Source organism: Spea bombifrons, chromosome 10, assembly GCF_027358695.1.
Source record: "Spea bombifrons isolate aSpeBom1 chromosome 10, aSpeBom1.2.pri, whole genome shotgun sequence".
Classification (NCBI taxonomy): domain Eukaryota; kingdom Metazoa; phylum Chordata; class Amphibia; order Anura; family Pelobatidae; genus Spea; species Spea bombifrons.
This window is the reverse complement of record NC_071096.1, coordinates 36,783,584-36,801,175: the sequence shown is the minus strand read 5'-3', so window position 1 is coordinate 36,801,175 and position 17,592 is coordinate 36,783,584. Positions and strand designations below refer to the sequence as shown.

The 17,592-nt window shown below is 42.3% G+C and overlaps 1 protein-coding gene across 1 annotated transcript in view; it reads left to right on the top strand.

Annotated features, from left to right (window-relative positions):
* CHST8 (carbohydrate sulfotransferase 8) overlaps nucleotides 1-16,984 on the top strand; it is a 107,050-nt gene extending 90,066 nt beyond the window's left edge. Inside the window, exons 3-4 of the mRNA XM_053449665.1 lie at nucleotides 13,058-13,095; nucleotides 15,791-16,984. Of these exons, the coding sequence (XP_053305640.1) occupies nucleotides 13,058-13,095; nucleotides 15,791-16,924 (1,172 nt within the window). The 3' untranslated portion in view covers nucleotides 16,925-16,984. The remainder of the gene's footprint in view (nucleotides 1-13,057; nucleotides 13,096-15,790) is intronic.
* Nucleotides 16,985-17,592: the final 608 nt, after the last annotated feature.

Below are 17,592 nucleotides of genomic sequence, written 5' to 3'. Positions count from 1 at the left end.
GGGTCTTAAAAATAAATAAGCCCATTTTATGGTAATCCATCACCGGCACGTATCACAGCAAAACACCATAACAGGATTTTCCCTGTACAGATGAGAATTAAATGGGCTTTTTATAACCCAAGTTTAGTGTCTTCGGGTTTTTGAAATTTAAATGTACTGTAGAACACAATCTGTACCATAATTACCAGACTACGGGCAATAACTTTATCACAAACAGCTTCCCACTTGGCACCCTCTGCACAGAAACCAAGACGGGAAGAAATCATTCCGTTTATAGCGCAGCTCGCTATCCGTCGCCAAACAAACTGATTTTACGGGGCTTTTTAACACAATGTTCAAAAAAAAAAAATAGATAGTACCCTCGTTTTCAGCCCGTTGTCTTGTTTTGCAGGTATTTAACCCTTTTGGGGCTTGATAGCCATTGGGTTAAAATCCTCCCTGCATCGCTGGTTCGTCCAGGCTTTTAAATTCTCTGCCCAGAATCCCGTCTTTCTTTTGGATTTTGCCAAAGCCTGCGTCATATTTTTCGGAAATCTATCTGCCTTTGGAAGTCATGCTTGAAGGAAGCCTCGTGATAAGGGGACCCTGTCTTTCAAGCCTGGCGTTTAGGTCGCGTTGCCCTCTCCGAGCTGCACCGCGGCTAAAAGTTTCATCGTTACGTTTAATGTCTCGGAGAAAAAGAAGAAAAAGATGCCATAGGTGAACGGAAGATAAAAAGCAGCCCGTTGTCAGGTCCTAAACAGGCAGTTAATCCCATGGATTTATCCCGGCTCCTCACATTCCGAAGTGTTCCATGTACAAATTCAATAATTTGACAAGTTGGATTAACCTTTTTTTTTTCCTCTCTAAATCCAGAACAGGAGCATATCCCTCGAAGCTTTTCAAACAAGAAAGGAGATTGAACAAGAAACCTTGAAGTCTCTTTTTTTATTATTATTCTGAAGGGCAGGGAGCCCTTACATTGTGAAGGGATTCAGCTCGCTTCCATTTTACAGGCTTCTTTCACGAAATGCTGAAGGTGGGGAATTAAAACCGAGAGAGATTCAGTGTGAGCCATCGGTCAGACTTTACGTTTCTTTGCCCTTGGAAAAAAAAACAGTGTTAAAATATAATGAGCAAGAATAAAATAAACTTTTATAGCAAACATTGTTTTGCCGATTACCCGGTGTCATGGAGTAGCGCGAGTGTTTGGAGATGGTTTCCCAGTAAAGAATTCTGAACGTCGGCTCATTTTCTTTCTTGAAAAGAACAAAAAAAGGATTTTAGTTTTCCTAAATTTGATTTAAACAAGTCACAACTGTCAAATGGAATGCTGGGTAACAGGTTGGTTAAATATGTTTTATACAATGAATTTGCATATTAAGAAACAACATTCTATTGATCGCCGCGTCATTCTCTTTCTTATAATCCACTTCGTTGGATCCCTCGTTTGATTTGATGGTTTTCATTGGGACGAAGGTCCAAAATTGGGAAAAATGTCTCTGAACATTCGGATAGGAGTCTGAACCCTGCCATGTGTATAAAAAGCAGTCACAGTTTCTTGCGCAGGGCAAGGTCATATTCACGAAGTAAAGATACGGCATTTGAGTAGACATCACTTCCAAACCAATAGTACCCTGTGCTAAATTTATTACAAATATGCATTTTATTTACTGGCAAATTGTCCATTATTGCATTGCGGCCGTATTGGATTTTATTGGGTTTTGCTTTCCTTCCATAGAGCGCTTTACAGATCTCCCGACTCCAAAGAGTCTTATCGCTGCGTACGTGGGGAGAACAATTATCTTCAAGCCTGTGAGAGTGTCTGGGGGGGATTCCATTTAAAGGCTTCTTTATCCAATATTCTTCTCCAAATGAGCTTTCAAAGTAACATTATAAAGCAATTGCCAGTGAATTAGTCTTTCTTCCCTGCCTTAGAGAAAATGTAGCCAATTCCAAGCCAGAGGGGCCATCTGGTAACAAAGTGGCTCATAGACAATATGCGATTCCATGGGACATATAATGATCACACATTGAATAAAGCGATACATCTTTATTACAAACATACACATCAGCCCAGTGGCCTGGCACAGCATCTGTAGGACGCCCCCTTATCTTGGAGACCCCAAATCACAGAAACACACAGTTTTGTGGTCTTTCTTCTCCACGAGCTGTTTTATAGTCCTCCCAAGGGAGAGGTCGGCCCGCAGAGAGGAATTACCCCGGTTCATTGCTAATGCCAGGGGCTTTAAAGTTGCGCTGGAACCCACTAACACTGTGCAGACGCTGGATTTCAGAAGATGCCTGTAACAAAAAGCTTTATTTCAACTCCAATAAATGTCTTTACCGTTTATGAGAGACGTTGGTGCCACGAACGCGCCGCGTGTGAAATGTTAAATGTTAGTAATCTGAACTTTTCGCAGCATTTTAATTTGTCCACGTTTGGGTGTATTTGACACTTGGGCTTTCATACAAATGTCCCCGTGTTCCACTGTCAGCTTCGGCAAATGTTAGGTGAGCTCTTTACCATTTGCCAACCAATGTTAAGATCACGAGCGGTGTCATATACAAATGTATCATATTCTACCCTAATAGCGAGGCGTTTTAACAGCGTGTTTGTAGTATATGTCATAAAACACTACAATACCTCAATAAACCAATCATCCCTATTGACCGGTCTCACTATAGGAAGCATTACGAAGCCGTGCTGATAACGTCAAGAACAACCGGAGAAAAAACATTGAATATGCCAATAAGAAAAACTGGCAGAAATGTTAGTTTTGTGTTACGTTTAGTTTTTGTTACTCTTATTTTTTGTGCTGTTAACTTTTTCACAATTCCCTAGGGGTTTTTTTTTGGGAAGCGGCCATATTTGTTTCCCTAGTGCTGCTTACTGGCTCGATGTTGCAATGCGTCTGTGAATATATTTTGGGTGGCCGCGTGCACCGCTACAGTCATACCTAGGGGGATGGGACTTCAGATATGGGCAGGGCCAGACATACTTAGGGGAGGGGCTAGCCCCAAACAGCCTTTAGTTGATGAGAATAGACAGGAAGTGGGTGCGGCCAAACATCAGAGATAAAAGACTGACCAGGGCTTCACCCGGGGAGTTCCCGGCTATGGCTACGGCATACCGGCAATGCTTCTTACCAGCTTAAAACAAGCACAATGCCCTTGTCAAAGTCAGACTGTCTGGTGAGGCTGTCTATATGCAAATATGAAATGTGACAATGGAGCATAAGTGGAAGGTGTTAAGTAGAAGCTGCAAGTAACTGCCGACAGTGTCTGAAAGCTAATGATGCTAATTAATGATATTCCCATGGATGCGTCCGAGAGGGAATGGGAAATGCAACAGAACAGACCAAGCTTTTTCCGCCTTCTTCACTGGATTCTTGCTGAATATAAATTAAGAATGGAAAATGTCACTCTTTAATTAGGCCACCTAAATATCTTCGAGCCGATATGCAAACAAAACCTTCCGTTCTCAGCCCACGCTCCCGAGTAGACATTTTTTTTCCATTTTTTGTTTAACATTCTAACAAAGAACTAATGATATTAGATGATACTAGATGTATTTTTGCATGTTTACCGGCCATACGTCGGTCACTAGAATTGAAATGCACCCTGGGGATTTTGTTGACGCAAAAGCATCAAAAAGCCAAAAAAAAGCGAGGAACAAATGCCATTATGTCGATTGTCGTTATGTGCAATCAGTGCGGGCAGCCAGGGGATACCTCTCCAAGAGCTACGATGCTATCAGCAAAATGGTCATCCTCCGGTAAATGTAAAAATGCCGACACCGGGGGCAGATTGCGCTCTTCAAGGGTCTCTGTGCCGTTGCCCTATCAATATTTGATGCCCTAGGAAAAGACTGTAAATCGTCACATGCTTACTCCCCTGTTCTGATGATTTAAGGATCAGAATTCGTAATTAGCCACTCGCTATTGTTCAGCTCGAAAACGCCGTCTTTATTCAGTGACAAGTATAGAAAGGGCGATACATTATTTATAATGAAATAGCTCTGCAGCTGTTATTAAAAACCTATGAAATACGGGATTCCCTACAGCAAACCACCCACAATTTCTTTAATTTGTTTTCCAATTACATGGCAGCACTCTCCACGTGAAATGCCACTTGCTGCTGTACCGGTTCTCAATTAGCCTGTCTCGGGCAAGCCCTGGCTGCTTATTAATGTGCACTCAATGGATTTTCGGCTGAATTCAGGATTGGGAGTACCGGTTGACTGCCGATAATGTTAATTATTCTAAGCACTGTCGCGGAGTGCTCTACCATCTGGAGAAACGGGGAAGAAAGTACTTTTTATTTTATTTTCTATGTAATTATTGGACATCTATTGCATGTCTAGACTTTAACGCCATTGTGGCCGCGCCGACTTACAGCGTCGGCGTTCATTCATACACACGGAGGTTTATCAATGATGAATGGTGCAGGTGCTGCGGATGGGAGAACCACAGGGTGTTAAAGCTAGTCTTGGGTCTCAAAGACGCTTCTTGGTCTATCTTGAGAGATAGGAAGATGGTAAATATAACGTGGCATAAGCTGGAGCCAGTTTGGGGGCAGACAGTTCCCACTGAGCGGAGTCCGATGGGGGCAGAACTTGTCGTGAACCCACCGGAGCACTGGCAGGGTCTGAAGGTCACTCGTACTCTCAGCCAGTCCTTGTTACCATCTAAATGGTGCTTTTCATAGACTGAATAGGCTTTGTTTATATATCCTGTTCTCTGCACCGTTATACCCCGTGCTCATTGAAACAGGTTCACCTTTGTCTAGGGGACGCTGGTTCTGGGAAAAAGAAACCTTCGTTTTTATTTTACCCCAGGTTTTAATGCGTAAATAAGTTACGGATGTGAATCTCCATAATCGGCGCCGGGCTATGCGTCGTCACGTTTCAGTAAGGGCTTGGACCATAAAAGCCAGCTTTAATCAAATGCAAATCTTCGTGCCAATGACTCCGCTACATAAAAAGCTGCTTTGTTTTGGTGCCTTTCCTTATTATAATGTCATTGCTTAAGCTCCCTCAAATGATTTATGCATTAAAGACAAGTGTTTCTCGTGGCTGCTGTGATGCATTGTTAAGAACGGACTGCAGATGTGGGACTGTTTTAAGGGAAATCGGACAATCACAGTAAAGATTCTGTCCCTTGTATGTAGAGAATACATTTAATTGTGTGACTCTTAGACGTTTGATTACAAGAACTTATATAGGAACCTCCATGGAGATGCGCCCCTTAATTTGGGGTAGGCTGAGTAAATCCCAGGCTCGATAGAACTTCTAGAACTGCGTGGAACCAACGCAAAATCCCAGCTCAGACCCATAAGGATCATAGAATATTTATTTTAAATCAAAGTCACAAGAAGGGAAACATGATGTCTTATTGTAGGAATATAACTAACACCAAGTCGTCTCAGCCCTCTCCGGGACTGATCTTTATCCTCTTACAGTGGGATTTAAGTGACTTCCACATGTTTTGTATATCCACTAACGTCTGCGTCAGTCCCATTTTTGATGAAAGCGCAGGCGTCGGGGAGGCTCGGTATCCATTATCCGTTGGCCCTTCGGATGGGGATCCTGGGAGAAGGGGTATGGCAGTATGAGCATTGCTTGTTGCAGAAATAGTTTATAGTCCAAACAGGAATTTATGCTGGTATGTTCACTCAGTCCCTGAGAAGAGGTCCCCTCCACGGGTCCAACTGCGCTAATGTCTGCTTTGTGTAATGAATGTCCATAGGGATATGCAGCCATCCCACGCTAATGTGTGCCTTTCCTGCTTTCAATCATAAAACGTGGGATTAATGTCTTTGATTGAGATTAAGTAAGTGTTTCTTTCTTTGCAATGATGCATGCTAACTGTATTCTTACTGGGAGTTTGTAGATATTCCAGTTTCACTAATAAGAGCACATAAGATACAATGTTACTTTTTCTCCTTGGGTGTTATTTTTTATTTAAGGAAAGCAGAAATGTGTTTGATTACGAGCCTTTCTAGAGGAGCCGGGTGGAAATGTGTTGAGCGCGTGCTGTAAGGTTTCACGGAAGAAATCACAAATATTAATGGAACCGGATAATTGCATATATAACCCCAAAAAAAACACCCAGCGGGATGTGCTATTCTGGAAGTCCTTTTGATGGACATTCCGCATGCTTGGCAGGCTGTGGCCGTCCGCAATGAATGTTTTAAAATAAAGTTGAAAGGTGTCGTACCTTAAAGGGAAGGACGCAAATCAAAGGCCTCTGGAAGACTATTTTGCCCTGTTTATAAAACCTTTGAGGCTCTGGAGCTGCTTGGCATTAAAGAGAGGGGGAAAGGACCAGTAAATCTCTGTGAAAGCTAGCACTGGTGAAAGCAGGTGACATTGAGAGCTTAAAGGGGACGCGCTGTGATGAAAAACAGTGATAGGATATACCTTTCATGCTTCAGATGGGAAAATAGGGTCTCTTTGTCTGTCGAGCAGGATACTTGTGCGAGTTGGACAGACGTCTATCTTGGAAATTAACTAAAGTAAAATAAGTACTCCCTACAAGTGGTATTTTCATGTTAACCTCCCCATCCTCCTGGCATGGACGTCACATAAATGGGTCCATTCACTTAGAAGGTAAGTGGTCAGTTGAGTTAAGGCTTAGATCAGTTGAGAGTGGATAGTGACAGGCATATGTCAGCAAAATAAGGAGAAAAATAAAATTAAAGGAATCCAGGAGTATTTCTCAAATTCTTGTGAAGGCTTTTTTGTAAACCCACACAGAGCAAAGTACATGCACAAAATAATGAAATCACTCGGTGCATTTTGCACCTTACTGCTTAGTCGTAGGCAGTGGAATTAACAGATATCTGAGAGTTGTTTTCAAGAGTATCTAAGAGCCTCTGAGCTTATATTTTGTGTGTTACAGGTGAGGGCATGCGAGTGCAAAATGAACTGTCCCACACTATGTTAAAGAAATGGGAAAAAAACGAAAAAGGGGGCAACAATGGCCTTCCTTCTTTCCTCACAACTTGTGAGGTGGGATGAATAATTACACAATCCCTGGGAGGGGTATACGCTTGGCTATTAGGGTCCAAAAAAATATTTAAATGTTGCCACAGATGAGAGCAGATGCTGATATAGAAGACATAAAACCAAGAGTATTTTTTGTAACCAAGACAAACAGATTAAATGATTCACGATGTGTGCGTCTCTCGCCGTCTCTGGAGAAATGTTCCCGCTGTTAATTAGTAACTGGTAGTCTCGATTACATCAGTATCAACACTTTGCATTTCCTTTCCATGGAACGTATATCAGGATGTCTGGGAAAATCCACTTTACAATTAATTATCAGTCAAAGCGCGTGCAGCGCGGCCGACATCCGGTTTCTGGTGTTCATGCCAAGTCTTCCCGACCCCCCCCCCAAAAATAAAATATTAAACTCTCCATTCATCAGACCCAGGAGAGCTAAACAAACATTAAATAAAAGCAAAGTAAAAGAACCGGCTCATTGATAATTACAACCTATTTAAATGCATCTCCAATTATCTGCTGATTGAAGAATGCTCTTTATAAATTAAATCCAAGCGCATTAACCCTTTTTGGCTACAATGTTTCACTGTAAACATGCAGGTGGCTGTAATTCTTCTGCCTTGTAACGATGGAACAGTTTATAGCCCGTGGGGAATGCGGAGAATTAACATGATCTAAAGTGTTTGTCCATTGTGTAGAAACAAAACGACTTAAATGAATTTCTTCGACTAACGTTTCTGAAGAGTAGCAGTTATGTACCTCTGTATAGAGGACTATGCTTCTTAAAGCATCTTAGATACATGGCACAGCCTCTCGGCGGAAGGTGTTAAGGTGGTTCTATGAAAGGAAGACACATTTCTGTGATGGGCCAGACTCTACATCCACGTTTTAAACAATCATGTGATGCTACGATGTAAATGTTGATGGAACAGATGGGCCTCGGTTCAGCTCAATGTGTCTTGATTCCTGGAATGGCTGGCACCGGCCCAGACGCTCCCATCTCAGTCATATTATTGCCAAAAGATACAAGCAACACCTGGAGGCTAGAAGAGACGCCTTAGCCCCCAGAAGACGGCAGAGGTGCCCGCTAATTACCCCAACTCCATGGAGAAAAAAAACGTTCCTTGTCCTTTTCACCCAGCCTTTTGCCCAGTCAGCGGTGAACCTGCGCGCCTCTCGCAATCACAGGGAGGGTGAAAAGGTTCGCTTGTTTCCTGACAGATACACGACTTGATTCACATTTGTAGTTTCTTTACCGTGCCCGCGTTGCTTTGTTAAATTTGTCGTTTGCAGCTGATCCGGAAACATACTTGGATTTTAATTCACAGCAGATCGCCTTCTGTGTCATTTCTCTGAATAGTAAACAGATATTCAATTTGCGGTGAGCTGCTAACGTTGGCTGAAAACGTCAGCTAATGGATGTCGGCTGCCATATTATGTTCGGAATTCACCATTTTGCAACCTCTGACCTTTTAAAATGTTAATTTACCCAACCGGTACAACCAACGTGAATATTCCTTCGGATTCCATGCATGGAACACTCGGGTCTTTGCTTTTAGGAAACTCCAGGTGCGTCTGTGACCACCAACGCCTTTTTTGGTTAAATACAGTATATGTATGGAGCCGTAACACGTTTATGTTATCATATGATGTCATTACTGAGAGGGACCAATGCCAATGGGTGGAGCGAGCCACAAACAGAGCTCGGGAACCGCGTCTAACGCCAGCCGCTGAGTCGTCTGATTGTATCAACTATCAGTTTCCAAGTAGCATTGAAAGAAATGAGCTTCCCGTGTACCCGGTGGCTTCAGATATGCCGTGGAACTCCTGTTAATATGATTTATAATACCCTGCCAGGTTGCGCTCTAACTCAGGGATTCAAATGCTGCGAATGTCAAGGATTCTGTTGAATGCTAAACCGAGATCTGATTAGAAGAGGAGGTCCTCGCAAGGCAATTTTACTGCCTGACTTCAACGCACTTAGAGAGGTTTCTGCGCTCAGAGCTGGAAATGTGATGTGACACGTCTGGGGCGGGAAGGAGAGCGATGAAGCTGCAGGAAGACGATATTTAGAAGTCACGAGTCTGAAGATGTATCAGAGTGATTAGCAATCAAGTGAACACATTTATCCTGTTTGTTCTGCATCTTTGAGAGAAATGAACACCAGCTCCTGACACCGCTACGCGTGCCGTAGTCTGAGCAATTAACGCATCTGTATAATTATGTGTCTGGAAGTCCACACCACATGCATTATGTTAATCGCGTCTACACGTCAGCGGGATTCATTTATATAGGCTGTAATCTTCGGATCTGCCACTGGCTGGGGGTGCTTTAGTTTATCCTAGGAATGGAATCATTCAGGATGCTTACTCCTGACGGCCAGCGGTATAGTGTGACCTGAAACATGCCTAAAGAGGTTATATACAAAGTATTGACCAACGTTAGGGGGGAAACAGGAAAATCATACGTCTTAGCAGGTCTGGAAATCAAACCAAGAGTTTAAAGGTGCTGTTCCACCTACTCTGGGGAATTAAACAGTTTTGCAGCAAAATGCAACACGAGAAGCATCACTTCAAGTACTGATGAATGCCAGAACCCTCATCAGAAATAATGCTTTAATCAAGTTACAGGAACACTTGATTGTCATATGACACAAAAGCAGCTTCCCGACACGTTGTCGCAACTTCTTGGAAGCTCCCTGTGTTATAGCGGACAGCGTAATGTGATTAACGGTGGAGAAGAACACGTTGAGATGACAAATCTGCTAAGTCTTCTTTGATTAACATGCTAGAGAGCGCCACAAACGTTTTGTCTGGAACAGCACCTTTACGCCGGGCTATTAAAAGATCTCTGCCTGCTATTCTAGTTTTCCCCCCACGTCACCAGTTTTATGAAGCTCTTATTTTGAAGATAAATGCTGAATTTGTTTGTAATTATTAAGTGTGATATTCTAATTGCTTTGCCCTCTCGCGCTGAGAATAAACTCACATATGCATACATTTCCCTGATATTAGCAGTGACGGAGAAGCCGTAAATCCCCTATGTAAACATATGCCCAGTGTTTGTGCCCGGCTAAATATATACCAATGACTTCATTCTCCCCGTGATGTAACCAAATGAGACAGCACAGTAGAAAGTGGTAATTTATGCACTAATAAAAAAAAACCTGATAATTCCTGCTTTATATAAGAGGCACAACATTTCTCGAGTTATAAGGCGCCTTTCCGCAGCACTTTCTGTAAGACGCCTCTGTGTCGCACGTTTTGTGGCTACAGAAACTGTCAGATACACACAGGTTATACACACACGTGACCCGTCGAGGGCAGAGAGCTCTCTTGACACCAAAATGTCCAGCTTTGAAGTCGGATCTTGCTATGATATAACCCGAGCAGTCGTCGTGTCCAATGCCAGACTTTCCCAAATCTTTCTCGCCATCCTTCCAATCATGGTGGATCTGAGAAGCTTTTTGAAAGGTAGCATGAGCGGTTTCCTTCTGAAAAGGCACCTTTAAGGCACCACAAGACTGTCATGTCATCTTATTGCTTATAGAACGATAACTAGGCTTTGAATTTGGGTTAAAAAGGGTAGAACCCAGGATCAGGGTAGAAAAGCCCTTGGTGGTGGAAGGGCCAACTCTTTACCTCTTGAGAAAACCTAAACATTGCCTCTCCCTCCTAATCTGAGAGTAGGACTATATAGTCCATTATTTGCCATTGATACATTATTACATTTTCTTTACTATGAAACGTTTAAGTTATGGGTTTGGACTCCACAACAGCTTAAGCTCAGAATAGAAGGGCCATGCCGAGACCTGATTCCAGCAGTTGATGTGGTGGCTCCTAGCCGTGTTCCCGGGTAGTATAGTCCTCCAACAACGCACAACGAAATCCTGGATTTTATTCCGCAGCATCTGACCTATCGCAAGCAGATGTCAGATAAACATGGCCCCCATTATTACAGCAATAGATTAAAATACACAATCCTTGTTCCAGTCCAAAGCCGCTCCCTGGGGGGGGTCTTTACCTTCCTAATGGATCTGCGCAGTGCGGCTCTTCCCATCCATCAGGGTTTTAAATGACCCTCTTCGAATGGTGTATGATTTGGATTCTGCACATGCATTAAAAGTGTGTGTTTTCTGCAGAAGGGTGCTTATTCGATTTTTCCTGTAATCCATTTAGCCGTTTTGGTGGAATAATACATATTTAGATATGCAAATTCAAAGCTTCCACATGTTGGCATTACTAACAATAAATATAAATCTTTGGTTCCTGCAGCTGAGCTCCTTGCTGTGATAAAATATATATATATAAAAAACCTGGCGGAATCTAGCAGAAAGATTTTCTTCACGCTTATTGTAAAGGTTTCCGGAAAGATTTGCCTGCCGTGTCGTGTACGGTCGTGTTCTAATGTCTAGGAGAGCATGTGATTGTAAGGGAACGTATTGTTTCTGTTATATTGTTTGAGTGAGTGATTGTCGTACTTTGGCTCCCTGTTAGTGAAATGCTGTGTTTGTCTCGTGTAAGAAAGTACATCTCCGTGAGGTTTACCTTAATTTAGATCACAAAGAGTTGCTTCAAACCAAAACCGTTGCTCCCAATGAGACGCGAATGGCAGGATTTTTCACCCCGAAGACTGAAAAGTCAGCTATTATTGTAGACAGTGTCCTGACCACGGGACGGAGCTGTGACGAGTCGCCTTTAATCCGTCAGTAGTTGAGAGATCACAGTTTGAGAAGACATCCTCTTATCTCTCCGTTCCGCAGTACTGTGGGCTTTGTGATATTCGGAATCCCCTACGGTGTCGTTTTACCTTTCACTGCTTCAGATTAGAATGCGAGTCTGGTGGCCATTGCTGATGAGACTTTCTAAAAGATATTTGGTGATCCATTCTAGTTTGCAAAAGATCTCCAATTAATATATTAGGGTGCGATTAAAGTACTTAAAGAGATAGCCTACTAAGTGGTTTTATGCAATGTTCTAAAACAAATTACGATGTTACCTTTGGTCTGTAGTTTCAACAAACATCCGGCCCCCAAAGCTTGCGGGGTATAAATGTGCACTTAGCTTCATTTATAAATCATAGCAGAAAAATGGGATTTATTTAGGCACATGATCTACCCGTCAACTGGGGGGGTCTCTGAATTTTACTGTGACCATTAAGTAAAAACAATGTATCCTCATACGTATTCTATTTACACAGTGTGCGTATATACACTGTATGGAGAAAAGTATTGGGGCAGACATTAATATGAAGTCGTTCCCCCCTTTGCAGCTATAACGGCTTCCACTCTTCTGGGAAGGTTTTCCACATGATTTTGGGGTGATTCTGTGGGATTTTTGCCCATTCACCCAGTAGAGCGTTTGTGAGACCAGGCGCTGATGTTGGACCAGAAGGCCCGGCTCACAATCTCCGTTCCAATTAATCCCAAAAGTGAAGGCAAAAGGGGGTCCGGCCCGGTACCAGCCAGGTGTACCTAATAAAGTGGCCAGTGAGTGTATATTTGCACGTCTATAAATCATGTGCCAATTACCCATGTTCCATTGTTTCAGCGGTACGCATGCTCAGCCAATTATTTATGGAGAGTTCGTCCTCTCGTTGTCTGCACCAATATTCCAATAATTCAGAGCAAAGCAAATGCTGCTGCTTTCTGTATAAGCCATTCTGGTGAGATTGGTGACATTGTCTAGGGAATTGATGTCTTCTTGTCAAAGAATAACAGCTAAGCCCTTCCGTTAGCTCCTTGTCGCCCCTGGCTATCCTCAGACCTTGGGAAGACCCGTGTCACGCTTATGCCGTGTGCTATGTGTCTTGCGTGTCACAAATAACATTCTCCAGTAGGCTACATAGCAAACCGGTGCCGCACTGCAATACCAATACACGTAACACGCTCTTTCATTTCACTCTGTAATGCAAATAGTTATTGATATATATCGCCATCCTATTCTGTGGCACTGTACAAGTCATTAGGTTATAAAACTATATCGTACTTGGTAAAGAAGAATAAATGGTTGTGGGGGGGGTCATTATTTGTTACTCATTTTAATTCTCTCTGCATTTTTTGTCTTTCAGGCATGAAATTTGGACTGACATTGCACCGACCGGAAAAGGTACGCTGAGAATCGCATTCATACGTTAGAAAGTAACGTGATTCGGTGTATGTCGCACATGACACACTACGCTGCGTCTTAATATTACACGCAAACGAACTGAGTTAATAATATATGCATTTCCAAATTTCAGCATCCGTAATAGGGGAGCGTTCTTTAGGGGGAAAGGGTCCAAATAAAAAATGTCAAACTTTAAGGCTGGTTTTCCGGGACTCGCTGGAAGTGTTGCTGCTCCATCTAGTGGGTTTAAAACGCTCTGCAGGAAATTGCTTCTAAATAGAATGTTTCCACCGCTCGGATTAATTACAAACGCGAGAATTACTCTTTCAGCGTGTACATCGTTTAGTCTGCTCATGACCCTAAGAAGCAACATTCTCCACAGGTGGGATGTTTTTCCCCCCAAAAAAAACATTACGTAGTCCAACAATACCGTTTACTGATATTACCCACAATACAGCCAGTCTTCATTGTGGCAGAAAGTTAAAAACATTAAAAACATTGTGTCAACATGATACACATGCTACATCCCACAAAACATTTTAAAACATTTTAAAATGTATCATTTATTACGGAAAAAATAGAGGCGACGTGAGGCTTAAGGAAGACTTTGTTTTTGAGAGTTTAGTAAAACCTCTTTATAAATCCCTTTACAGATCAAACCGGTTCCATTAACTCTCCGGATATGGGAGCGTCCGCTATTATATCTCTGCAAACTTTATGCCAACATTGTAATCGTTTTGAACATAAATGAGTTTTATGACCCAGAATGGAACTTAGAATGTTTATCAGAACGTATAAGCAGAAGTTCTTGGGAAGCAAAGCTATTCCCAGCGAGGATCCTGGCCCCATAAAACAGTCCGTAAGCCTTGACACCTCGTACTTAACTAAAGTTGGTGGAGCAGTCGTAAATACTTGTGCTCTGGAAACAGACCAAATGACCTCTCGTGGAAGGTCCACGCCGTTAAAATCCCATCAGCCCAGAAGACAGTTGTCCTCATGCTGCTTAAGTCAGCTTCTCAATGACCCTATCAGGCCACAGGGGACAATAACTGCTTGATACAGTGAAAGGAATGAGACAATCGTACATACGCGACCCTTCATTGTTAGAAGAAGCCGATCGGAACGTTTGGTTTTAGATGTTTGGTTGTGTCTGCGTTCTAAAATTCAGTTGTTGGTTTTCCGGCTTTCAGAGGCCAGATTCCAGCAGCTTAGTTTATATGATAGCAGATTTTATAGACATCGGCTTGGTTTCTCCCCAGCTGGTCATATTTACCACAATTCCATTGACTTCTGCTGTGTCTCGGTGCTGCACGAAGCGCCAGATGTCCTGCTACCTTTACAGTGGTAACAATGATTGTGTCCTGTTGTCTACCATTTACCCTCACTGCGTCAGGACTGTCAAGAAACAGAAATTGGCAGCTTTCTAAGGAACCATTTGGCTCATCAAACCAGCTCTGTCTCTCTCTAGATGAGCAGGGAGAACAATTCCGTCTAAATTCATACCTAACATAGGACTGTGCAATCCTTCTTGGATAATGCTATGTCCGGTCGGCTCTGCCGGATGCTGGGTTTCAAATCCACCGATCGTTCCTTAAAAAAACAGAAGTTTATTACAGTATATAATAAATATTGAATGGTATTGAATGTTTTATTGTTGCTTGGGAACATCTAAAAGTACAACTCAAGGGTTAGCTTAAAAATGGATAACATGATAGGATACCTCCCATTAGGTTAAAGATCCATTTCATTTTCTTTTGCCTCAAGAAGGGTTAATAAACTGATGACAATGTAACAACCGCTGCTAGTCCATTCCGCGCTATGTTTTCAGCCGCCATAAGTGGCAGAATGACCTCACGTGCCTTCTTTCCGACGGCGCGAAGATAAAAGCCTCATCATAACAGTCTAACATTAAGAGAAAGCTCTGTCATTGTAGCGGGACCCCTCCGGGGAGAAATATTTCAAGTGATTACACCGAGCTTTCGTGTTGACCGTTTGTCTTCCTATAAGATGTATCAAGCACCCTCGCTAGGAGCGTTTGAGTTGCCCTCCGCATTAGTATTTCACTCAGGTGCTCAGCCAGTCTAGTCTTGAAGTGCAATAAAAAGGAGAAAAGAAAAAAAGACAACAAGAATACGGAAGACGCTTGCATTTATATGAAATGTAAGTGTTTTGGGGTCTTGAGAACATATAGCGATGAGCCCAGGTATCTCAGACAGCTCCTGGCAGGAGTGCGTCGGGACATGGAGCGACATTCAGAATAATCACATTACAGAAGTGAGGTCCGCATGCGGCGGCCGCTCAGTACGGGAAGCCAGTGTCGTTTCCAGCTCAGACATCTTTTTTGAATGTTATCTGCCGAACTTGTAAATAGGTTTTTCCCGAGGCTACGCGTTGGGGAGAGCCGTACTTTGTGTTGTTATATCCATAATGATTGACTTTACAGAATGATCTTCTAAGTATAATAAAGAAAAAAAACGCAAAGGCTTTTCTTTTCAGAAGATAGGGCGAGGTATTCAAGAATCGCATATAAAAGGGAACCCTACAAATAAAATAGAATCATCTCTTCAGCGTTCCATTACTCTGTTATTTTTCTTTCCATCCCCGAGCAAAGTTTTAGGTTTTTCCAGGATGATAATGTTGTTTTTAATGTACCTTGTGCCGCGGCGTTCTGAACACTGCTGTATTTTATTCGCAGGACTGTACGTCTAACAATCAATATGGGAACGCGGGCGAGAACGCAGACAAACAATTGCTGCAGATAAACCAAGACGTTCCGTCGTATCCCCCTTACCAATATGCGGCTGTATTTCACAACACAAACAGGAGGCAGAAGAAGATGATGTTCCTGAGGCGGGAAAACAAGAAGTACATGGACAGAAAACTTTTAAAGAAAAGAAAGCGCTTTCTCCTCCGTGAGACCCCAGTTTTCATCCCCATGAACAGCTCTTCCGTGGACCTCACTCACCTTGAGTTGGATGACAAGAACGGCAAGTGGAAGAAGCTTTACGAGATGCAGAGAGAGAGGAAAAAACTGATGCAGGAGATCTGTGCAAAGTACAAAAGCAGCAGCCGGAGAATCATCACCCCGTACCACGTCTCGCGGATCTTCGTGGAGGACAAACACAAGCTTCTGTACTGCGAGGTCCCAAAAGCCGGTTGCTCCAACTGGAAACGGGTCTTGATGGTACTCAATGGGTTGGCCTCGTCCACCAAGGACATACAACATAACACCGTTCACTACGGGAATTATTTGAAAAGGCTTGATAGCTTTGACCGCAATGGAATCTTTTACCGACTTAACACCTACACCAAAATGATCTTCATCCGGGAACCCTTTGAAAGGTTGGTGTCCGCTTTCCGGGACAAGTTCGAGCACGCCAATAATTACTACCACCCGGTTTTTGGCAAAGCCATAATATCCAAGTATCGGATCAACGCCACAAAGGACGCACTGAGGACAGGCTCTGGAGTGCGTTTTAAAGAGTTTATCCAATACCTTCTCGACGTCCACAGGCCGGTGGGAATGGACATTCACTGGGACCATGTGAGCAGGCTTTGCAGCCCTTGTTTAATAGACTACGACTTTATCGGGAAATTTGAAAGCATGGAAGAAGATGCTAATTTTCTACTGCGCCTTATTGGAGCCCCCCAAAACTTGACATTCCCCCAGTTTAAAGACAGACATTCTAACGAAGAAAGAACGACCAATAAAATCACCCAGCAATATTTTGCAGAGCTGTCCCCTATGGAAAGGCAGAGAACATTTGATTTTTATTACATGGACTACCAAATGTTCAACTATTCCAAACCTTTCGAAGACTTGTATTAAACGCATGAACTCAAACACATTTTGTAAAAAAAAGAAAGAAAAATAGGCTACATTCAGGGTGTTCATATTTGAGTTCTACAAAAAAACAACCACGTCATTTTGTTTTGTAAAATATTATGGGTCGACTTCGGTACAATAATATGACCAAATTCCAAATAAATGAAACGCTGATACATTGTAATAATGGCAGGCAGGGGGGATATAAAGAGAGAATTAAACAATTACAAAATAAATAGGGAGGGGGGTATATAGTGTTGCGGAGACATTCATTTTATTTAAATATATATATTATATATGTATATATTGTGTGTGTATATATATATATATATATATATATATATATATATATATATAATTTTATATTTAGATATAAATATATTTTGAAGAAAAAACATTTTTTTGGCCTAAACTACTTTCTGTTCAAAGAGGGGTGAGATTTATCAGCACGTATATAATATAACTTCAACATCTATATTTGATAAGAAAGGGGAAGAAAAACCATTGGCCCGGCTGGTGTCTTTGGTGGAGCGCGAAGGGCTCTCACTTACTGAGTTGTTGTTTAACAGAAAATTGGATTAATTTTCCAAAGCATTGGAGCAAAGAGAAGCGTTTTTTTTTTTTTAATATTCTTTTTATTGCTGTTACAGCTTTTCATTAGAAGATAAAAG